Source organism: Carassius carassius, chromosome 34 (assembly GCF_963082965.1).
Source record: "Carassius carassius chromosome 34, fCarCar2.1, whole genome shotgun sequence".
NCBI classification, from domain to species: domain Eukaryota; kingdom Metazoa; phylum Chordata; class Actinopteri; order Cypriniformes; family Cyprinidae; genus Carassius; species Carassius carassius.
Genome location: NC_081788.1, coordinates 24,000,727 through 24,025,978, shown reverse-complemented (window position 1 = coordinate 24,025,978; position 25,252 = coordinate 24,000,727). Strand labels below are relative to the sequence as shown.

Genomic DNA, 25,252 nt, shown 5'->3' with positions numbered 1-25,252 from the left:
AGCACTGCACATTGACACTGGTGCACAGCTGAAATATACAGGTACAATTAGCATTAGGGGTCTTTGAAAAGCCCGATTACATTTGAAGGGTAATCTTAAAGGCAACCTAAAGTGCAATATCAATAAGTATTGAATGCAGCAGCATATATCAATATTCAGGCCTGTCCACACTGGATAAAAAGTGGACAAGCCAAATACGAATCAAGGTGCCTTTGTGTACGTAATTTCAAAGGTGTGCTGTCCATATTCTGCTCATATGAACAAGAGGGCAGCCAGGGCCCATTAGATGGCTTGCTCTTGTTCCCCAGTGTTCTAGCTCGGTCTGGTGTGGAGAATGCGTCTTTGTAAAACTTGTGGGAGTCACAGTCCATTACACGAGAATAAAAAGGGTATATGGAAAAACATGCTGGCAGTGTAAACAAATCCAAAGCTGCCATGAACTCAGATAATGCACTGCTCTGACAGTATGGGGCACATAAGAGCGTTCAGGCAGTCGATTTCAACCAAGGCACTTTAGCATTATCTCAAATCAGAGAACACTTATTTGAGAGCTCCATTTGTACATATCACAGAATCTTAAACATAGATTTGTCCCTTACAGAAATTTACCACAGTAACTGCCAGTTACTACAGTAACTGATAATAGAATTAAACACGTGGAGACTTGGTATTTCTGGCATTACTGTAAAAAAATTTAAAAAAAAAATTATATATATGGCAGAAACATTCTGAAAGTAACAATCATCACGGTAACTATACTTTTGGTTAAACGTTTGGAGATTACCACTGCAAATTTCTGTAAAGGGAACAGCATAACATCTATGTTGATTCTTACAGAAAAAAAAAACATTCGTAACAAAACGGTCTACTCAGTTTCAGTAACATTCGCCCCAAACACCAAATATAGAGAAGAAAACAATAAAAAAAAAAATAATGATGATGTCAAAGTTTCAGAACAAGGTCTTCTCTTGGCCTCAAATCCATGTTCCGTCAGCATGAACAATATGTCCATGTGCTGATTACAGAGTAAATCTACATTTATGTTCAAATAAATCAATCAGTGAGCATCCAGCTTCTATGCCTATGAATTAAACTGAGAACTCATTAGCTTGAGTGCTATTAAACGAGTTCTGTCGACTAGCCTGCTGGCAAATGATTTAAAGTGAAGAAGTAGCTGTGGCCATTTAGGGGTGAAGTGAAGCGAAATACAGTGTCTCGGAGGGTTCTAAGGTGCTGATAAAGCACCTCTCCATTCCTCCGACAGATTCATCCACTATAACTCTTACACAAGACATAAGAATACAGAAAAATAACAAGCTAGCATGACACCTGACTAGCACATTAGCTTAGTTGGTGTCCTCAGCACTTTTTTCTCAACCACACTGCAAAAAATCTATTTTCTAAATCGAAATGTCTTTCCAGTAACCATATATAGGCGTGCATAAAACAAGATACATTTATCTGAAAAACAAAACTTTTTATTGTTTTGATTTTAAACCACACAAATTCTCAAAACAAGAAAAAAATGGGGTAAGAAAAATAAACTTCATTGAAGATATAAGTGTTTTTCAACAATTATGTGCACTTTTATTTTTGTAAATGTGGAGAAATTTTTACTACACTTCTTAGTTTTGTTTTATCCTTGTTCCCTGTTACACACACACACACATATATATATATATATATATATATATATATTAGAAGTGTAACGGTAAATATATTTGTATTGAAGATTTACAGTATGGGTCTTTTAGTTCGGTGCGCATATGAACCGAGCAAATACAGCATACTGTACATGTTTGCATACATGTTGATTCTTATGTTTAAATGAATGTATAAATGAATAGTAATTAAATTTAAGTTTTCATCTTATAGTAACATAAAGGGCTCCCTAAAGTTTAGAGCAGAAGCTGAGGTTGATTTTTATCCCTACAAAAATGTTAATTATAATTGAATTTATTTAAAGAAAGAGCAATTTGTTCAGTAAACCACAAATTATAATAATATAATATATTTGCATCTTTATATATATGTTCTGTATTGGATTATATTATATATGTTATACGTTATATTATTTGCATCGTGACCAACTGATAAAGTTTTATCATACTAATATCACTAACACCATAACCAATACTGTGTGGAAGAAATTAAAATCTGAAAAATTACTTAAATGAGTTATTCTTGTACCTCAGATCAGGTTAAAAACTAAATTAATTAATTAATTAATTAATTTGTTAGATTAAATCATTTAAATAACTATTTTCAGTCATAAAATATGAAATTAATCAAACAATGTTTTTAAATTTCAATAACTTTTGACAGTTTTTCTAGTTTTTGTATTTAGCATTTTATTTAATGTTAAAATATGCCATTCCTCAGTTGTGGCATCATTTGCATCATGATCAAGACCATGTAAAACAAAGAAACTCTATCACTATCAATACAACAATGCTGTAACTTTGTGTGGGGAAGAAGTTAAGAATAGAATGCTATCAATAAATATAACATCAGAATGCGAAGAATTGGAATGAATAGAATGCTAGCAATTCTCCTGTGATGCATTTATGTCAGCTGTTAAACTTTCTGAGTAAACAAATTAAACAACAGTAATAGAAATGTGAAAAATGTGACTACATTCTATAAGCCAGGGTCAAAAGTGGTCATAGTTGAAGAAAACACATATATACATTATTGACTATTGTTGTGGTGCAGTGCATTGAAGAAAAAGCAGGTGGATGATGTGGCACATATAGCCTAATGGGTAAGAAGTGGGTGCAGAACCTGGCTAAAGAGCTCACGATGACCTTATTAGCATAGCTGTGCATCTCTCTCTATGTTTATGGGTCATGACAACATACTGGATCTTTACTCTCCCCCGAGGTCTAGGTCAAGATGGCATCTTGGTAAGAATAGCACTTGAGAGCACCAGGAAAGGTCAAATATATGACAGCGGAAAAGAACAGGCTGCCATGAACATGATGACCACCATGTTGACACATGGTGTCAGCTGCGTGAAAATCCCAAAATCAAAAGAATGAATCAAAAATGTAATTACCCAACACTAAGACCACTCTTTATCATAGGCTACAAGATGACAGACCATTTATAGGAGAAAACAAATAGATCCGAATTTGGAAATAAATAGAATTTGGGATTTCCAGGATGCCAGCAATTTGCCGTTTTGCAAGTATAGCTCATCAAGAGATGAGCAGAAGCTAAGAGCCAAGTGATAGTTTTTCCTTGCAGATCACAGACTCACTTTGGACCCCTATCCAGCAGCAGCCATGTGGGAGAAACATAGAACAAAACCGTAAACAATGAAACACACACACATCCGCTTGCCACTGACATCACATTTTAAAGGCAACAACATAGGGTCTTGACCAACTGCACTGGATGGAAAAAATTACATAAAGGAATTATTTACACACAAAAAGAAAAATCTTTCATTATTACCTCAAAAAAAAAAAGAAAAAAGAGAGAGAATCTGAACCCACTGTTAGATGCATATCCTGATTACTTGTTACAATATAATAAAAGTCAATTGGGACTTGGTCTGTCAAGCTTTAAAATGACAAGAAAGAACCATAAAAGTATGATATAAGTAGTCCATATATATATGGCATATACCAATACTTATGAAGCCTTTAAGTGAGGAACAGACTGAAATGTATGACATTGCTCCCTTACTTCTAATAAACTCTGAAATGGACTATAAGAGCCATACAGACAAAATGTCAGCTTCATGGTTCTAGTTTATCATTTTGATCTGTTTATCACACAAATTATTGAATGACTTCACAATACATGGAAATAGTGCATGAATGAAATGGACTACTTTTATGGTGATTGTTTTTTCATTTTGGAGCTTGACGGACTAATTCACTTACATATACTATGTAAAAGATATATTTTCAGAGATTTTTCATAAGAAATTCAAATTTTGTGTTCCATACACTGAAAACAATGGTGTGTGTGTATATATATATATGTATATGTATATATACATTTTTTTTTTTTTTTAACAACAATTTTCACTTAGAAGTTGCCAATACATTACAAAATGAATTACAAAGAAATGGCAAGTAACACTTAATTAAATATGACGTTTTAAAGTAAAAAGACTGATACAGTATTTTTCTTATAAAAAAAAAAAAACACTACTCTAATAATCTTTAAACTTCATTTTTTTATAGAAAGGTATCTTTAAAGAGAGTTTTGGATCAAAATGAGGGGCGAGTAAATTTTTGGGTAGAATATACTTTAAATACTCCAAGTACAGACAGTGTTTCTTAATAAATCAAAGGTTTATCTCACCTCTCACAGACGTGCACTGTCCAAGCAGCAATGATCCATGATGATATGCTGAAAACCAGCAGGACCGTGCCTGGGCAGATAGTCATCAAAGTCTTCATGACAAAGCGTGTGTTAAAGTTGATCTTATTGAGGGCTCCGATACTGCGTGATGAGGCGTCCGTAAAGAGCTTACTGTGTAGGAGCATGACCCGGCCAATCAGATACAGCCGCAGGAACATGGGGATGGAGAGGATGATATCCACGTCTGCATCCGCCACAGACGGGGTGTAGGTGAAGGCCAGGCGGGCGGTCCAGGTGAAGACGTACTGACCTGGAATGGGGTGGATGGCGCACACCAGCAGCTCCAAAACGATGAAGAAGATACGTTCGTACGTCATGGCTATCCGCCAGTCATCTGCTCCATTGTCAACCATGAAGAGCTGAAATTTAGACAGACAACAAATTTGAATGCATTGATGGGTGCTGCAGCAGTATTATGATCTTTTTCATCATCTTTCATTTAAAATTGGATGAGAATTGATATTAGATGTTACATACAATATATTATATAAAATTAATCTCTAAACATTTTTAAAACGAGATAAATTGACCTGCTTAAAGTACATTTTAATGTGTGTATATATGTGTGTGTGTGTGTATGTACATATTACACATGCACTGTATAATATAAACTAGTCTAATATAAATAAACTTATATACAATAAAAACAGTATGAAAGCATTCTCTGTGGTTTTAGTATTATGACTATAATATGGATTTATTCTCTTTTATTTCAATGTTTGTGTTGTACACAACCTTCAATCAGGAATAAAGTTTTTTTAATTGTTCATCCATTCAGTAATTTGACCATCATCTGATGTTCCAAGTCATTAAATAATGCTCACACAGCAACTGATTGACAGGCCTGTATTAAATTATATCTCCTATTAGCCATAAGCCCCACTTGTAATACCATCATTAATCAAAATCAGTGTCTTTTCTATAAAGACCTCTTAATGGATAGGTAAAAAAGCACAGACATTGAAAGCAGATATCAGGAATTACAAAAGCCAGGGCGAGTTTTAATTCTGCTGCTACTATAAGTCATTAGGAATTGGCATAAGTGCTTCCTCTATAATCTTTTAGGCTCCCGTCTCAATCTCTGCTCATGTTTATTGCTTCCAAGGTTAATTCAGCTACTTACCTGAATCTCTCGTGCATGGTACATAATGATCAGACAGAGCAGAATTACAGTAGAGAGGCTAATAAGGCATTTCAGTGCAAATGAATATGAGGATTCCTGCAGAGACATTGAAAACAAACAAACAAAAAAACAACTACATTAGTTTACATTTTATGTTCTTGCATCTTAACCATTTGCAGCTCAACTTTCTTGTGAGAACTTGATTCCCAGAGAACATGCATAGTAAGGAAACATAAAAAATATTCCTTTACTGCACTGTATGTTGCTTTGGATAAACGTGTCATCCACAGTAAATATATTAAAAAAAGAGACAAACACCATTTCTTGACGGCTGCTGTGTGAGTGTACAGTAGGCAAGGCAAGTTTATTTACAGTATATAGCACATTTCATACACAATGGTAATTCAGAGTGCTTTACATAAAAGAAAGTAAAATAATCATGAAAAAAAAATCACAAAAATAAAATTATAATCTCTTACATTTTAGTCTCTCACATGTGCTAGAAGAAGCAGAAATTTGTGGAGTTTGAACTTTGTAGGAATCTTATTATTATTATTTTTTTTTTGTGATGCATGAAAGCTACCTATATAAAGAATTTTAGTTTTTAGCAATTAGCATTTGAATAGGATTTGAATAGGAATTTTTGGAATAAAAGTACTTGTTTTAAGAGTAAAATAAGGTCTGTGGTTAATATCACTTGTTCTACAATCAAAACTACGCACAGTCCCACTTTTAAACTGAATTTTAAGCAAGGTTTTATGTTGCTAAGTTGCTGCTAAGAAGTTGCCACAGGACCACAACACCCCTGAGTTATACTTAAACCAGCTGGTTGAATCTATGATATTTTTTCAGAAGGGAAACATAGCTTGTGTTCTTTCACCTATTCATGCGATTGAATGGTTTAAAATGCTTGAATGTTTAAATTTGCAACATGTGCAAATGATCAACTACGATCCATTTTACCCCTACAAGTGAATGAACAATACGAATCAAGGAAGGAATTTTATTTCACTATTCAAGATAGCCCGTCAGGCAGGGCGATGGTATATTTTGGTTGCCTGACTGGAAGACACAATAGTCAGGCTAGTGATTTTCCGAGCCTGAGTATTGACTTTTTTTTCACATATAATCATAATTTCTGTTTCTATCCCTTAATCCTAGCTCTTGTTCTTTCATTCATGTTCTTTTTGTACCTTGGGATAAAAGAATGTAATTGTAATAATTTTCAAGAGCATGTTATGAAGATTTCATTGATTGATGCTCTCTGATGCCTCTATCCATTAAGGACGTATATGCACAAAGTAGCTGATGTCAATGATGAATTTATCCTTTAGTGTCTTTAAACTGTCAAAAATAGATCACTCCTAGACTTCAATATGCTGAGGCATTTAATTACATAGTAAAAATCTAAGTACTAAGCATGAAGACGTATAAATCTAGCACAGCTTAACATGTGAAATCTTGTGATGCATCACTGCCCTGTTGAAAAAGACCATCTTACATTCACGCATTTAGCAGACACTTTTATCCAAAGCGACTTACAGTGCATTCAGGCTATAATTTTATTTATTTTTTTACCAGTATGTGTGTTCCCTGGGAATCAAACCCACAACCTTTTGCTCTGTTGATGCAATGCTCTACCACTGAGCCACAGTGCTGGTCTAGCCTTTTTACAAGACAGTGGGTTTTCTTGGTGAAGCAGGCTGAACTTCTTAACTACAAGTATTTGTTTTCAACCAATACCCAAAACAAAAGCATGCTAGTATACTTGCAGCGGCCTCAAAAAGTACTGGACATTTAAATCTAGGAATGTCTTATTCCTATCCTAATCCTATAAACCTTCAAAGAGTGTTGTTTTAGCATTATTTATATACGATTATAGTATATTGATACTTTGAGTTAGCTTTTATTTTTTATTTTCTGCTGGCAGTGCTGGAAGACCAGCTTAAACCAGCTTAGACTGGCAAACCAGCTTAGGAATCAATTGGTTAAAGGCCACTGAAAAATTGCTTTAGCATCATTTGTTAGGAAATGGTTACTTGCCACTTGGTTAGATATTTTTCCATCTACAGCAATGACATTCAGACATTTGTAATTGTGATAGCCCACCAAAAATGTCAATTCTGTCATCACTTACTCACCCACGTGTCGTTCCAAACCTGTATGATGTACTTTATTCCGTGTAACATAAAATAAAATATTTTGAAACATTTTGGTAACTAACTAGTTTCGTTCATAGCTTCCCACTGATTTCTATTGTATGGACAAAACTTCAAAACTTCAAAATATCAGTGTATGAGGTGACTTGTGAAATTTTACCTTTGTATAAACTCCCCAGGAGAGTTCGGTCTCCGTCACCATGACAACAATCCCAAACATTCCAAAAATCAGGGCGTAGTCGCTAAGGCGCTTGCGTTTTTCGAACAGCACCCTCCGGTGCCCGAGCTTATGGCCAATGTCCTTGTTCTTCTTATGTGGAGCGCTGCATGGTCTTTGCCTCACAAGGTTCTCAGTGGACTGCTTACTAGGGTCTTCCCCGTTCCCTTTGGAGACCACCACCTCAAGGCCGGAAGAGTGTAGGGTCTGCAAAGGCTGTGTCTCAGAGTCCAGCTCTGCTAGGTTCCTCCGGGACGCCCCCAGACTGCTGAGTGGTCTGACTATGCCCCCATTGTACTTGCAGCTGTTCATGGCTATCTGAGGATACTGTGGGCCGCCGTGGGACAGGGAAGGCCGCGATCCAGCATGGCTCAGCCTGTTGGCATCCGCATTCACCTGCCAGAAATGAAAATATATTTTATCATTGTTTTTTGTGTACAGGAGCTTATGTAATGGCTGAGGGGGAGAGCACTACCAATTCGCAACAACGCTGATTTAATGGACATTTCTTTAGAAAATTACATTATATGCTAGCATCTACAGGGTTCATAATGCATGTGGAAGGAGAATCGTCTATGTGCTGTGACTACTGAGAAATCTTTTGGTCATGTGAAATCAACTATTTACTTTAAGAGCTTGCTAATTGAAATGATAAATATCACAGAACTATAATAAACAAAAACTTGAAATTAAAAAAATAATACAATTTTAAAGTAACAAGTAACAGCTAATGGCCAATCTATTCTATCATCAGTAAGAATTGGGGTCAGTAAGATTTTAGTTTTTAAAGAAATTTATACTGTTATTCAGCAAGGATGCAAAATTAATAAAAAGATACAATGATACAAAAGATTGCATTTTCAAATAAATGCTGTTTTTTTTTTACTTTGTATATATCACATGAATGTGTAATGATGTTACTGTATTTAGAATACAAATGAGTTGCTAAAATGACATACTTTCTAAAATTAAAACTTATTTTACATAATATTTACTCAAATGAAAAAAATCAGACAACAGAAATGTTTTACTTTGTATAGAGGAACTAAAAGTAGGGAGACAAATATAATCGAATATACCAGTTTATCACTAGTATTCAGTAACTTGGTTGTCCCAGTAAAATACAATGGAGGAAGTAGGACAGATACTTTTACTCTTAAACCAACAGACAAAGAGAAGGTATTAAGTCTCACATGCAAAGTAGCAAAAAATTGATCCTAAATTATATGGGTTGAAATTTGCCATAAAATTTGTTTGGTGTCTTGGTTCAGCTTTTTTAAAACATTAACATTATCAGTGCATCCCAGGGAAAATGATGAAAATATATATTCTTTTAATCTGTAAAAATAAAAATAAAACACTGAAAGCATGAGATCATGCAACATTTTTCACAGTGTTTGGAATTTAGCGAATATTTCACCTACTGTGATTATATTACAGACCAGTAAATACAGCAAAATACTTGCAATAATGCTTAAGAAGATGATAGAAAAAAAACTTGCTTACAATAATCTCACATTCTTAAATCATTTCAGAATTGAATTTTTATTCTGAATTTATACTGTTCTAATTTTCATGGCAATAAGGATCCATGTTATCTAGCTACTGCTGCTGGGCTGACACAATGCCAACTCATTTTCAGAGACCTACTTCTGTAATGTCATTTTCTGATAGGCAGCCCACAACGTAGACCCACATTCTATCTGACTAGAGAGACACCACTGGATTAGAAATTACAGCTGCTTTGAAAACAGTACTGAATACATACACAAACATATCCAACATACACTGCTGATTAGTCATAGTTAACCAAAACTAGTTGTGGCACCACATGAAAACCATTCATATCACAAACCTGGCATTGCTGGTTTAGCTGAACCTTTGTAAAGACCACGTTAAATCCAGAATCACTCCTTGAACCTCCACCATAACTTACAGTTTCACTGTTTTTACTCGAAAAATTCTGTTTATCCATGTTACTGCACTATGGTGTACTGACTACATCTATGCAGATACCGCTACTAGACACTGACGTTTAAACTTAGGTTACAAATAATACCATTCAGGACAAGGAAAAAAGTGTTTAAGACACCCAAGAGTAAATTTCTATCAAGGCCCCTTGTGGGCGACAGTTCTCATGAAGTCTTTCAAATGGCTTTCTGCTGACATGGCAACAAAGAATATATATTCTGTACTGCTTTTTGTCTGTCTCACTTTCTGTGTTTGTTTTCTTCAAAGCAGACTGTGGGAACTTGCCCAAAAGTACAGTATTGAGCTATCTGTACCCTTTTAGGAACACTCTAAATATCTAATTTAATATACTCTAATGCACACTATGCGAAAAATATATTATATAATATTAAAAATGAAGGACAGAAAGAGACTTAAATCTCATTTACACCAAAAACAATAATGATCACGATTACAATAACTATATCAGCGTTCCACACCAATGCACAATAACATTCAGTTTATAATAACCGCACGCTGCAGTTATGTCAACTGCCACTTTAAATGCTCAAGCTCTTTAAATGCAGGATGGATTAGCTGTCGATATTTTTATCGTTCATCAGCTGGAAAAATAAAAATAGTTTTGAAAGTGATTCCAATGATATTGTCTCTCTGTGCCGTCATTGTTATATTATAATTGTGGTGTGGACTCTCAGGCCTTTACTGGAAAACAAACATACTTTGGAGTATATGAACTTCAACAGATTTCTCTAAAATACTGTAGGCTATTTCAGCTAGAGAGAAATATATCAACTGTCCTTGTACCACTTGTGTGTATATTCTACTTTAAAATACACTGGAGTTATAGTCATCATAAAACAGACCAAGAGGTTCAGAACTGATTTCCTACAAGCAGCGACTGTCTCTCTGTTGAAAGAGCTCCAGGGATCAATTGCAATACATAGCAAAGCTCCTGTCAAAACTTTCACTCTTTCCAAGGCCAACATGGTCTGCCAGTTGCCAAATTAGCTCTTTTTTTCTTTCAATGTCCAGAGAAAGCCAGTAGTCAATGGTGTTATTAGTATTTCTTCCTGGAAATGTTAAAAGGTACCAGATTGTTGAAAGACCCTAAACACCCAATGACCCCAGGGAACAGCACTGAGGATTTGTCCAGGAGCATCACTAAAGTATATACAGTCAAGTGAAAAAGTTAGGACACCCTATTGAATTTCATGGTTTTCTGCATCAGGGCATACTAAAAAAAGCAGAAGTTTTGGCAGTTTGCTGGTCTGGAGCCTTAAGGTGTGTGTTAACAATGCCAATGAGGAAAGACATCAGCAATTATCTTAGAGAAGCAATTGTCAATCAATGCTATCAATCTGGGAAGAGTAATACAGCTGTTTCCAAACAATTTCAAGTCCGTTATTCCACAGTGAGGAAGATTATTGAAAACTGGAAGACAGACACCAATCCTCCCAAGAGTGGAAGTCCCAGCAAATTCACCCCAAGATCAGACTGTGCAATGCTCATAGAAAATGGCAGACAGCCAAAGCACTTCACCCCAGACTATACAGGCCTCAGTTAACATGTTAAATGATAAAGTTCATGATATGATGACAAATATGGGCCAAGTATGGCATGCTAGGAAGGCTTGCCAGAAGAACGCCTCTTCTCTCAAAAAGAAACATGGTAGCATGGTTTATGTTTGCAAAGTTGCATCTGAACAAACCATAAGACTCCTGTACAAAGTCCACTGAACAGACGAGACCAAAGTGCACAATGCCACGTTTGGTGAAAGCCTAATGAGCACATCAGCACAAACACCTCGAACCAAAAACTCAAGCATGCTGCTAGAGGGCTGATGAATTTGGGCTTGTTTTGTAGCCACAGGACCTGGGCACCTCACAGTCACTGAACCGACCATTAATTCCTCTGTATACCAAAGTATTTTAGAGTCAAACAAGAGGCCATCCATCCGACAGCTATAAAGTTGGGCCAAAATTGGGTCAGGCAACAGGACAATGATCCCAAGCACACCAGAAAATCTACAACAGAATGGCTGAAAAGAAAAGAATAAAGGTGTTAGAAGTCCAGTCAAAATCCAGACTTCATCCTGACTGAAATGCTGTGGCGAGAGACGTTGTAAAGAATAGTGAGCCAAAATTCCTCCAGAACAATGTTAGAGACTGATGAAGTCATACAGAAAATGATTACTTCACGTTATTGCTGCTTAAGATCTACAGGCAAGAGTTTGATAAGGTGTCCTAACTTTGTCACACATGGCTTTTCCATTTTTGTTAAATAAATAATGACACAGTGTGATATGTGATGTGATGTTGTTCATCTGAGGTTTATTTTCCAATTTTAAGATCTTCCAAGGACTAGATATTTTTTTTATTATGTCCTGATACAGAAAACCATGGAATTCAATAGGGTGCCCTAACTTTTTCCACATGACTGTATATGTGTGTGTGTGTGTGTGTGTGAGACAGTATAGTCCAATATATTCCAAATGATCAAAGCTGTTCTAGTCAAACTTTTAACAAATATACTGTACATGGAGAAATCCCCTACTTTTCATTGCAGACATTCAGTATCTTGACAAATCCCCACACAGTTAGTGACATTGATCTATTCTGAAACTCTAGAGGAGGCACATTGATTACTGCATTTTTTTAAGCAAAAGTCTCCATTTGCTCTCTGTTTAATCACACTGCTGTCAAGAGGAACAATTTGGATATTACAGAGATCTCATTTGTGATTTTTCTTTCCAATGGGATATACGACAATGTAACTTCCAACATAAATGACAGCACAGCTGCTGTAACAACAAAAGATAGAAATTCTTTGCATGACCTTGAAGAGTCATTTAAAATACACAGCAGCACAGTTGTAGAACATTTTTATGCTGATTTGGGATACATCTACAAAATGTATCATATATCACTCACAAAAACAACATCTGCTCATCTCCATTTTGATGCAACAGGCTAAGAATGTACCAAGTTGCAATGGCGTTTTCATTGTCTCAGCCTCATAATTTCATATTTCGCTAATTTTCCATATTAACCAATATTCTCTTCGGTGCGTGTCAAAGCTGAAGGGCCCTTAGACTTCACCCTCCCCTGCTCATTCGTTCCCCTGTCTGCAAGCTTTGGTCTGTACAAATTCAATTTAGGAAATCTATTTTGACATTGAATTCATTCAGATGTAGCATCGGACTCTATGTTCCTCAGATCTCTTTTTGTATGAAATGTCTGCAGCAGACATGAGACCTTATTACAGATCCCGCAATTCGAGAATATCTTTTCTAACTGCTCTCCACTATTAAAATGTGATCTTTACATCCAGACATCTTCCCTCATCTCGTGTTGCAAAAAATTGCACCTCAGGGCCTGTTCGTTGTAAAAAACTAAATAAGAAAAACATTTGCATGTGATTTGTTTCAGCCATTATTATTCTTTTTATGTAGATCGAGCTATGATAACTGGAGAAGGCTATTGGTTAGTATTTCAATGCCAGTTGCCTGGCTGACGCAGGACCATCAGGGATTTGCAATCAGAAATCTACACTCTTTGCTCAACCACAGAAATTTCTGAGCCAATCACAGGAGCTGTAAATGCCATGTGATTAATCATTCTGTACTAAAAAAAAATATTTAGGCATAGATTTCAAATACAGTCCCAATCACTAATATTTGCACCCTTTGTAAATATGAGCAAAGATGGCTGTGGAAATAAATCTGCAGAATTCTAACCTATCACTGACGTAAAACAACTGAAATTGGGGGAAAACTCACATTATAAAATAAATGTTTTTCTCCAATGCATTTTGGCCACAATTATTGGCATCCCAGAGAGTAAAATATCTCTGAAGTATATTCCCATCCATATTTACAATGTTTTTTTAGCTGACTAGGGGCATGAAATTCTCCAGCCATGACTTCCTCTTCCATAGGATTATAAATATGAGGAACACAAAGGCCAATTTCCCTTAATCATCCATCAAAAAGAGTAAAACAAAAGAATATAATGTTGTGCAGAACAAGATTGTTGAACTTCACAAAACAGAAAGTGGCTATAAGAAAATCCCCATTTCCCACATCAGGACAATAATTAAGAAGTTCCAATCAACTAAAGATGTAACAAATCTGCCTGGAAGAAGACGTGTGTCTATATGGTCCTAATGCATGGAGAGGAGGACAGTTTGAGTGACCAGAGACTCTCCAAGGATTACAGCTGGAGAATCGCAGAGATTAATTGAGTCTTGGGGTCAGAAAGCCAACAGCTCCTACATCACCACATGTTGTTAGGGAAGCTTTCAAGAAAAATTATTTTCACTCATCCAAAAACAGCACTCCAAACTCCAGCATAATCAGTTGTCAGACATGATTGGAACTTTGAACGGGACTGGCTTCTATGGTCACATAAAACAAAACAAAAATAGCTTTTTGGCAGTAAACCCCAATAGATGGGTTTGATGCAAACAGGGATAAAACCCCCATGCCCACAGATAAATATACTCCTGGATCTTTAATGTTGTGGGCCTATTCTTCTGCTGGAGGTCCTGGCCATCTTGTTTAGATATTGGCATCATGGATCCTATCAAATACCAACAGATAAGAGTTGTGGCCTAGTGGTTAGAGTTTGACTCCTAACCCTAGGGTTGTGGGTCCGAATCTCGGGCTGGCAATACCACGACTTAGGTGCCCTTGAACAAGGCACTGAACCCCCAACTGCTCCCCGGGCGCCGCAGCATAAATGGCTACTCACTGCTCTGGGGGTGTGTGTCCACTTTGGATGGGTTAAATGCAGAGCACGAATTCTGAGTATGGTATCACCATACTTGGCTGAATGTCACGTCACTTTCATAAAAAAAAAATCTAAACCTGCCTGCCTCTGTTAGAATTCTTAAAATGGGCCATGGTTGGATCTTCCATCAGATCAATGATCCAAATCAAACATCAAAATCAACACAAAAATGTGTCACTGAAGCTTCTGCCATGGCCGTCTCAGTTCTCTGATCTGAACCCTATAGAAAATGAGTGGGGTGAACTGAAGAGAAGGAGCTGCGAATCTGAAGAATGTTCTATGATCTCTTGTCAGGTGTTCTCCAAACTCATCAGGCATTATATGAGAAAACTCAGATATCTTGGGAAAATGATGTTGCAATAATTGGGTGCCAGCAATAGTGGCCAACATAAACTAGAGAAAAACATTTTCCCTCCACTTTCCATTGTTTTACTTCAATGATAAGTTAGAATTTTGTGAATTTTTTAAATGAAAGATCAAAAAGATTAACGATGCAGATTTATTTTCACAGCCACCTTTGCTCATATTTACCAAGGGTGCCAATATTAGTGGTTGGGACTGTATGTACCAGTATTTGAAAAGCATATAAAATATTAGATAGAAACTAATTTGACCTATTTATGATAAATATATAAACCTTGTTATTGTGTATTAAAAACATTCCCTTAATTAGTATTATTGTATGATTGAATAATCCAAATGGTTTGAAATTCTAAATGCAATTCAAATAAATAAATATTAAATTTAAAATATTTAAATAATGAGTGTAGAGCTGCAATGCTGATGGCATCACATGAACACCTAGTCCCAAACCCTTCACAAGCAACATTCCTGAGATGTAATAATAAAAAAAAGCCAATTTCACTATTATTATTGCTCACACATATCATCATTCCTCCATTCCAAAACAACTCATCCCGCAACAGTAATACACAGACAGGAATGATGACTCAAATCTTGCCTATTATATTTCTAATGGACTTTTTTTTTTTTTTTTTTTTTGCATGGTGGATGATTTTATCATCTATAATCTTTATCTCTGAAAGAAAAAAAAACATAAAAAAGGTAACTTGTAGGCAGCAAGCAGTTGGTCTAGTAACAAGCAAACTAGCTATAACCTAACAATGCCACTGAAACCGGGAATACTGAAAAAAGATTGTCCAGCCAACTCCAGCATCATGAAAAGTAGCCAATAAGTTAGATTTTTACAATGTTTCACATGCAAAACTGTTTCCTGAATCATAGGTTAAAAAGACATTTACATCCTCTAGCAATTGACTGAATTTTCATTGTTTCAAAGTTAAATTTAGTGCGCAATCACACAAATAACTGCAGGGGCTCTCATGGGCTAAAAGACAACAAGAACAAATGCAGCAGAATCAAAAACACTGTTTCCAAATCTAAGTTTTTGATAACACTTTATTTTACAGTGTCCTTGTTACACGTTATGTACTTACTTTAGTGATAACAGTTAATTCTGCATAATTACAACCAATCCTATTCCTAACCCAAACCCCTCAGTTTTTGATCATTTATTAATATTACTGAGTACCTAACACTTAGTACCTAAATGTATATAATGTATAAATACCCAAGTATGTTAGTTTCAGAAAATATTCTTTTATTAAAGGAATAGTTCACCCCCCAAAAAAAATTTAATTGCTGAAAATTTACTCACTCTCTACAAAGATGATAATGAGTTAGATTTTGTGGAATAATCCACAAGTAGTCCACACAACTCCTGTCCATCAGTTAACATTTTATGAAATGAAAACCTGTGAGTTTGTAACAAATGAATCTATCATTATGGCATTTTAACTTTAATCCACAGTTTCTGGACAAAAGTCCATAATCCATAACTATTTCTCTGGTGAAAAAGTCCATCCCCTATTGTCCTCACGTATCAAAATCCACTGACATATTTGTTTAGAATTGCTTCTGCTTGTAAACTCTGCTTGATCCATGCATATTTTCTCTCTTGATTCAGGCGAAATGACTTTTTCACTGGAGGAAGCGTTATTATGAATAATGGACTCGTATTTCAGCCAGGAGCATTGGTTTGAAGTTTAAAACATCTTAATTATTTTATAAGTATAAACACAGATTTTTGCTTCAGAAGACGTTAATTGATCGGCAATATTAGAGTGGATTATCTGGATGTTTTTATCAGCTGTTTGAACTCATTCTGATGGCACCCACTCACTGCAGAGGATCCACTGGTGAGCCAGTGATGAAAAGCTAAATTTCTCCAACTACATTTTCCGATGAAGAAACAAACTCATCTACATCTTGGATGGCCTGGGGGGTGAGTACATTTTCAGCCATTTTTCTTTTTTGTGTGAACTATTCCTTTAATAGTCGATAATATCCCAGCAATAGGGTTTGACATAGTCTGACTTCCAATAGATACAAACACACATAACATATAGGTATTGCAGAGCCCTCGGCCTGTTTCAGTTCGAATACACACAGAGACAAGAGAGCTCAGCCAATTATACTCTGCACAAATTATCCTTGATTAAGCAGCAGAACAACAGCTGCAGAGCAACAACACCCAGAGATTCTCCCCTCTGCCTGCTCGCTCATACTGAACCAGTCATTCCCTCAACATCCACCGCACATCCCAGTGCTTTCACTCCCTCTCATGCACAATCAAGAAGAAGCCTAACTGTAAACTCTGCGTAAATATTTGCATAATTATAACCCCCTGTGGAAGGATTTCTGCATAAATGTGGTTTTCCTAAAAGACAGATTTGTCTAAAAACAGCTAATTTGTCTACAAACAGCTAATTGTGTTTTTGAACTCCCAGGGTTATTTTACTTCCTACCAATGCTGTGCATCAAACAATGAATTAAATAACTAATTAATCAAATGCCACAGGTAAAACAATCACTTTTTATAGAACAAGCACAATGCAGTCAAACACAATAACCAATCTACCAGAGAAAGAAACAGGCACTGACGCAAACAACGGGAACAGACTTATGGGAGATTTCATGGGAAGAGATCACTGATGGGTTTTACCTCCATCTGCTGTGCATTGTGAACTAAACTGATAATGTCTCTCCGTTCTGGCAGTGATGTCTAACCCGTCATGAATAATACAGGCCTGAAGTACATGTTAGTGCCACTCAGGGGGGCTTTCCCTTGGCTTGCACAGGCAGAAAAATGGAACAGCGAGGCAGAAACAGGGTCGACTCTCCCACAAGGAATGAATGACACTGATTTGCCTTTCTGTCTTGCTTTTCTGCCCCCTGGTCCTTTCAGGCGACGAACGCTCTGACAGACAGACAGACAAACAGACAGACAGACAAATAGATAGCTAGATATATAGATGCTTAGCTGTTACACACATAATGAAGTAGAAATATTCAGTGTTAGACTACATACGAATGATGCAGGTGTAGGAATGAATGAATGCTTCATAATGCTTACTTACTATTAAACGCCATCATTGGACAGCCTGTTGCAAAGACCCCCGCCTGTTCTTTCTTTCCATGCTTTCGAGGTTAACACGAATACCAATAGCAACTACAAAGCAGCCCTATGCATCTACACGGCCGAAATTTGGTGTGAAAAATTGCAAGCGATTTCAAGCATGACCTCCCAGTATTGCGTTGCCTGCGTAATCGGGTGCATTGATAAAACTGGCCACCTGTTAAGCATAAACTTCAGAGTGCATGTATAAACGATGCGTATTTCATGCGCACGAACGAATTGGTGTATGCAGGCTTACCTTATAGCCTTCGTTTCTGTGTTTATTCTCCTCGAACCACAGGCGACTGTCAGATGACAGCGGGCTGCTTTTACTCCGCGGCGAAACGGAGTTCCTGGTTCCCTGGCATCTATCAGGCGTCCACGCACGGCCGTGATGCGCTATTTTCCGCTGCTCGCCTGATCTCAAGCTGTCGTTGTCACGGTGCTGCAGCAGCAAAGCTGGCTGCTGGCTTCTCAGCTCCCCGGATCCCCTCACGCAGCAGTTGGGCAGGCTGCTCCTCAGCAGCCGCTGCTGCTGAACCTGTAGCTGGAGGGAAGGTGGAGGATTGTGATGCTGCTGCTGCTGCAACAGCTGTTGATGCTCTTGCAATACGCAGCTGCACGAACAATGATCTTGTTGGCAATTCGCAGTTTTGGCAGCCCCTCCAACACTCTTCTGCCGACTTGGGGGGGGTTTGGAACGGTCTGCGAGACTTGGGTTGATCCCTTGGCTTTTGACCGGTGTTTCCTGACTGAAAGGGCTGGGAAGGTTCTCTTGGCTCTGTTTTGGCAAGGGGTGTACGGTCTGACCAGGGCCACCCTTATGCTCCGTGTGTTGTTGTTGATGGTGGTGGTGCTGATGGACGGCTCCCGAGTAGCGATGCTGCATCCCCGCCTCACCTGCGGCGGAGTGCCGCTTTGCGTTGCAATGATCCGGCACCCTTTCGCTGCGCGTAGCCCCGGTGGAGTCAAGAAGGCCTGTTTCATTGGTAGGTTTAACCAAGACAAGCCTCATCACGTCACTATGGAGTTACAGGGAGCCCCGCCTTCATGTGACACTCGAATTGTTTATGAATGAGTAGATTAAGAAAATTGCACAGTACGCGGCTGCGAATTGAGGATAATGTGGGGAAAGCAGACTCCCCGAATAAAGGCTTGAACCCCCCTAAAGGAAATCGAAACAAAAGGATGGGGCGTCTTAGTTCAAATAGGCTACATTTTACATATAACTGCAGGTTTAACGAACAAACGCTAACAAATAAAAGTTGTGTTCGCCTGAGTGTATAGCAACAGCAAGCCTCTCGAGCGATTCCATTGCGGTCAGATTCGGGCGATGTGTGTGTAAAGGGCGAGAAGTTTAGATTAAGATTTAAACATCACTGGTGTTTTTTTTTTTTTTTTTTAAATAATTGTAAGATAGTTGACATTCAGCTAAATATCGCCAGATTACAGTTTGTGTGCGCAAGAGGAATAATTAATTTAAAGTCGGCGTCCATGGCGCCCGTCTTCAGGAGGTGGTGATGGCTTAATGGTGAAGGATCTAGGTTGCTAACACAAATCCTGCCGGTTTGATCCTCAGTAAAGGTGACTCAGGAATTCGAGAAAAACTGAAATCACAGACCTGATCTGGTACCATTGTAATAAATGGCTGGTCAAGGTGAATTGTCCACGCAGTAAGTGACATTTGAGTTGTTTTGCATCAGCAAATAGCCTAAGGTTTGTCCATTTTAATAACATAAGATTATGTGTAGAAATGATCAATTGTAATCAGTTATAAAGATGGAAATAAAAACCTTACTATATAATGCTGAAAACATTTACAATAATAGTAGGCCTAATAATAAGTTGTTAAAAAAACCTATTTGTTATAACTTTCTGTGAGCTGATGGCCAGGTTATCATCTCCAAGTGACCTGCAAAAAGATCAGAGAATAAATAGACATCAGTTTAAATGAAATCTTCCTTTGTGTTCTCAAACAATAAACTATGCTAGTATTTAATTGTATCCCTTCTGTCAGCGCATGCACCTAAACCAATATTTAAAAAGCCTTGAAACCCAAGAGTAAAGTTGTTTAGATTTCAGGATAGTAGTGTCAGTTTTCACAGGATTGAGTGCCGATGTCAGAGAGATGCCAAAGTTTGGAGTTGAACTTCGGCGTGGATCTGGGGCACAGATGAAGAAAGCTGGTAATTTGATCTTTTTCATTAAGTAATTAGTCCTGGACACCTGTATGGGTTCCTGGGCAGAATGAAGTATCATTTGCTTGCTGGTTTTGGAGGCAATGTTGCTTACAACCACATTAATTATTAATTCCCATTTCCCAATCCATGTTCAAAAACGTTTGTGTGTGTGTGTGTGTGTGTGGGATAGCCTGCTGAAAAGACCCTAGTGTGGAATTTGAAAATCTTTTCAGTTGTCAATGCTAGAGTTAGTTGTTTTGTGAGGTTAGCTACAGGCTGAACATTTCAAAATGAACACCAGAAGAGTATTTGTTAAAGTGAATAGGAAATATGTATAACCATTAAACACATTCGACATCTACTCATATTAAAATGATAAATAAATAGCACTTTAGGTTTAATCTGTTAATATGTAACATAAACTGAAAATAAAAAAAAATACTGTTAACACTCTACAATAAGGGCCTGGTCATTAACATTAGTTATTTTTTTATTAATTCATATGAACATTATTGCTGCAGAAGCCGTTTACCTATTGTGAAATGTTTCTGAAATACTTTTCAGAATGTATTATTTCTTGGTTAATTTCTGCACATACTAATACAGTTATATCACCCCAATTTATAAAAGTTAATATAAGTTAATGTATACAGTATATTATTGTTTGTTAATAAATCAAGATGCATAAATGTAATTAAAAATGTTCTTTGTTGTTAGTACATGATACTTAATGCATTAACTAATGTAAACAAACTGAACCTGATTGTAAGGTGTTAATTAAGTAGCATTTTCAGCAGACAGAATCTGTAGAACTGTCTACAATCATTTTTTGTTTACTTAAATTAAACACATTTCAACACATTTCTGTCGTCTGACATCAGAATCCAACTTCCTCGGAGGGACCAGATTGTAATTTGTAAAACCACTCAGGTCCTGGAAACAGCACACCATACAAACAGAGCAATTTTATGGGCTATCAGGTATTTAATATCCTGGTATCACTTTTCCAACAGAAGGGCCATCTGTTTTCTATTTTAACCTGTACAAGAGTGTGAACATAAGTAATTCTTTTAGCAATCAAGCTGACAGCTCTTATATTAAGGCCTCTCAGTGTGCATTATTTATATATCTCCTCCTGCCGTTCCACCTGTTCATTAAACTACATTCAAACTTCTTGCCCACAGCCACGAGGAGGTTACACAGTCTAAATATAGATTTTTACCTTTAATTGCCTTTCTGCTGATCTTGGACCATTTTCTTAGAAAAAAATCCAGACCTGAAGAAAAGCAACACTGCCTCAAGATCAGAGAAGGCAATGATCAATATTCATAAATACACTAGAGCAGTTTGTGTTAATGCAGATTCATTTGCATAAATGTCTGTAAATTGAATTTTACTGTTATATTCAGTTTCAGAATGGAAAACAAATATCGCAGTTTACATTAAATTGATATAGTCCATTTGAACACTTAAAATGTGTTCATCTCAGGAAAACATTGCGAAATGGTTGTTCCTGTGTTGATTTTCCATTTGCACTAACTATGTTACCATTGCAGATGCTCTTTTCTATGAAGAAACGCATGTTCCTGTCTAACAGCAAGAGAAAGATGGAGAGGCCCTGTCACAAGCAGATGAGTGTTTATCACTTTACCCTTGACGGGGGGTTTAGGCAACGGGAAAGAGATTTCATGCTAATTTGTGGGATGACACCATAGCGATTTACAATACATATAAAACAAACAGACCATAACACCCTTGATAACACTTTGGCCCTTTATAAACACAATTTTGAGGTAACTTGTGATTAAGTATCTCCCTCTATTCCATACAACAGATCAAAATGGATATTAAAACAAAATAAAATGGCTTGTGTGTCATAAAAATAAAGGATATTTTCCCCATGCGTCATGTACAATCAAACACAGCTGTCCGAGAATACAGTATGATAATCTGCTTTGAGTAGTTAAAACTGAAATAGGATAATGCATAAAATATATGTAAAAACACTGTTCAATAATAACTAAGAAATGTCATTTTATTTTGTATTTTCTAGCATTTACTCAGGAATGACACCTGTTGATTAGACCTGTATTTTTTTAATCAACTTTCCAAAAGGCTCAATCTCTGCATACTAGATTTTTAAAAACATAAGAATCTGACATATAGATATAAAAACACTAATAATTGTAAACAGCATCATCCTTACCTTAAAGCAGCGTCCTCGTTTCCTTCGGCGAGCATGTTATACTTGGGTCCCCTAACATATGCAAGCTTTGAGTGTGATGGGTCGCTTTTCCGAGAAAACATGATTTAGTCATCAGACATGCAGCTTTTTCCTCAGACGCTAGTCAGATGTAGGGGGACGGCCGGTCTCTCTTTGAGACGTATAATTAGGATGCAGGCTGAAGAAAGGACAGCCCAGCTTGATAAGGGCTGGCATGCAAATGGATAAGGAGACAAAGAAACAAGCAGCACAGAGAGACAGAAGGACAGCAAGACACTGTCTTGCACACACCACACCACTTTCTGCTTTAAGAGTCGGGTATCATTATTGAGTCCACTGCTTGGGTTGGCTGGTATAGTCGAATACATTGAGGTCCGCAGATGAGGAAATCGAGGGGAGAGAAATCTGCGATTGATGCTCAGCAGTTCAAAGGCCTTCCCAAACCCTCTTATCTTTCCCGCCACAGAGGCAGCTCAGATAAAAGAGCAACACACATCACACCAAGTGTTGGACGGAAACATGGATACGTGAGATGTACATGTATACAACCTGCAGGGTTCAGTGCGTTGAAGTGTGTGTATGCTACTCCATTCAAGCTTGCAGTGTAGAGGGTTGATTTCAGATTGACAGAGGTTTATATTTGGTTAATGTGTGCCATTAAAGAATTTAGCAATGCTAGAGGGACACAATATAAAATGCTGGAAAATATTTTAGGGGCCCAAAAGTCTTTTAAAAAAGGGTGAATTATTAAAATGCTTCTGGTTTGCAATTTTTTTATTTTTAATTCTTAATTGTAAAAATAATAATAATAATAATAATTTTTGGATGACAATCTGTTTCAAAATTTTCTAATATATTTTTATATCTTTTTTTTTTGGTAAATGTTTGTCACTAAATATGCAAATAGGACATGGTACAAAAATGCAGAAAAAATACAGTGGGGCGCAAAAAAGATTTTATTTTTAAAATAAAATCAAATGTTCAGCACTTATCTAAACTAATAATTGTTATATTAAAATTATTTAATAGTTTTGGTTAATGTTTATCATTAAATAATTTAACAATGTTAGAGGGTTATGGCCAGAGGTGGACAGTAACTAGGTACATTTACTTGAGTACTGTACTTAAGTACACTTTTTGAGTATCTGTACTTTACTTGAGTATTATTTTTTCTGGAAACTTTTTATTTAGCTTCACTACACTTGAAAGAAAAATATCTTTTTACTCCACTACATTTCTGTCAAGGTCCTTGAGTAGAAAGTAGTTTTGACGTCAAACCATTCTCATTTTCAACCAAAATACAACGTCTGTCCAACGTTGGAGATTAACGTCAATGTGAGGTTGAATTCTGGCATCAACCAGATTTTCATTTTCAACGTTGGGTCTGGTCTTCTAAATATGTATTTTGTCATTGTTTTGGAGCACACTAGCTTTTAGGTAACAGTAAGTCTAAACTAAAAAAAAACTAAAACAGAAAATTCCACTAATGTTTTTTTTTTTTTTTTTGCATTTTAAATTAAAATAAGCAACATCTGCTAAGCATTTTAATGCATTTTTCTAAGCAAATTATTATTATTGTTTTATGTTTAAATAAAACAAAACCATTACAAATGTCTCAAAACAGTTGAAGGTAAATTGAAAGATGCAAATGGATTCCCTAGTCTTGGTGTTAAGTAGAATTCAGTATCACAAACAAAATCTGATAATTTTCTTCAGCATTTAGTGCTGCAAAGGCAGTTAACATTTTCAATGCCACAGATTTGTTCATTGACTACCTCACCCTCGATCTAGAATGAATAATGGCAGACTTTGCATTTTGTGGTAGACAAATGCGGGCCGTCATCAATCAGTGATGCTTGGAGACTGCACAGATAAGGGAAATACGTGCTATTTTAGGCCTGATGCTCTCTAAGACAGCAGGGTGCCTCCTTCTTAGATTCATCATGCTGCGTGGTCGTATCAGCTATTTTATTCAGTTTGATCTTGCGAGTAGACCACTCATTTAGCAAAGAATTTTGCACTTAAGAAGCCCAGTCTCTAAAGAGATCTTGATCAACTGATCATGATGAACCAGAGCTGCTAATAAAGATTAGCCAAATATAGTCATTGCCCTTGAGTGCAGGGAGGGGATGTTTTTTAATTAACATTCTCAGTGGGTCACAACTAATAATGTGCAAATAGGTTTAAAAATAAAACAGCATTCTTATGCGAGGAATATCTTTGCTTTAAAACCCCCTCGCTCTGAGATGTTTAGGTTGATTAAACCACTGTTGTTTCACAACTGTATTTCAGGTCTTCAAATATTGCCATTGTTACTGTTTTACAGGCAGTTATGTATTGAAGTTATGAAAAGGACACATTCATTAAAACATTCTGTGTGGGAGAAGTGTTTTAATGGAAGGTAAGTAAATGGGTTATCGCGAGGTTATAGCATGATCTCATGATGACCTACAGTTCTTTTACTTTGATGCTGCTTGATGACACATTATGGCCATAAATTACCTTAAGTGCTAAAGAGCGTTCCTGCAGGGCATAAAGGTGGCCACTGGGAATTATCCAGCCTGCAGGCTAATTTCCTTTCCTTCCAGAACGTCCCACAGGGGTCAGTGACCATTCATGTTCATCGCTGGTGTACCTGCAGAGATGTTATTAAAAGGGAATCTACATTCAGTATATCTGAAGTATCACATAAGCTGCAAGGACCTTTTTAATGTGGTCGAATGTAGGAAA

General features: G+C 36.8%; 1 protein-coding gene across 1 annotated transcript in view; it reads right to left on the bottom strand.

The window, feature by feature from the left end:
• LOC132114809 (small conductance calcium-activated potassium channel protein 2-like) overlaps positions 1-20,007 on the bottom strand; it is a 28,266-nt gene extending 8,259 nt beyond the window's left edge. The window contains exons 1-4 of the mRNA XM_059523144.1: positions 18,378-20,007; positions 7,823-8,275; positions 5,504-5,599; positions 4,321-4,739 (exon numbers count right to left, since the gene is read on the bottom strand). Of these exons, the coding sequence (XP_059379127.1) occupies positions 4,321-4,739; positions 5,504-5,599; positions 7,823-8,275; positions 18,378-19,133 (1,724 nt within the window). The 5' untranslated portion in view covers positions 19,134-20,007. The remainder of the gene's footprint in view (positions 1-4,320; positions 4,740-5,503; positions 5,600-7,822; positions 8,276-18,377) is intronic.
• Positions 20,008-25,252: the final 5,245 nt, after the last annotated feature.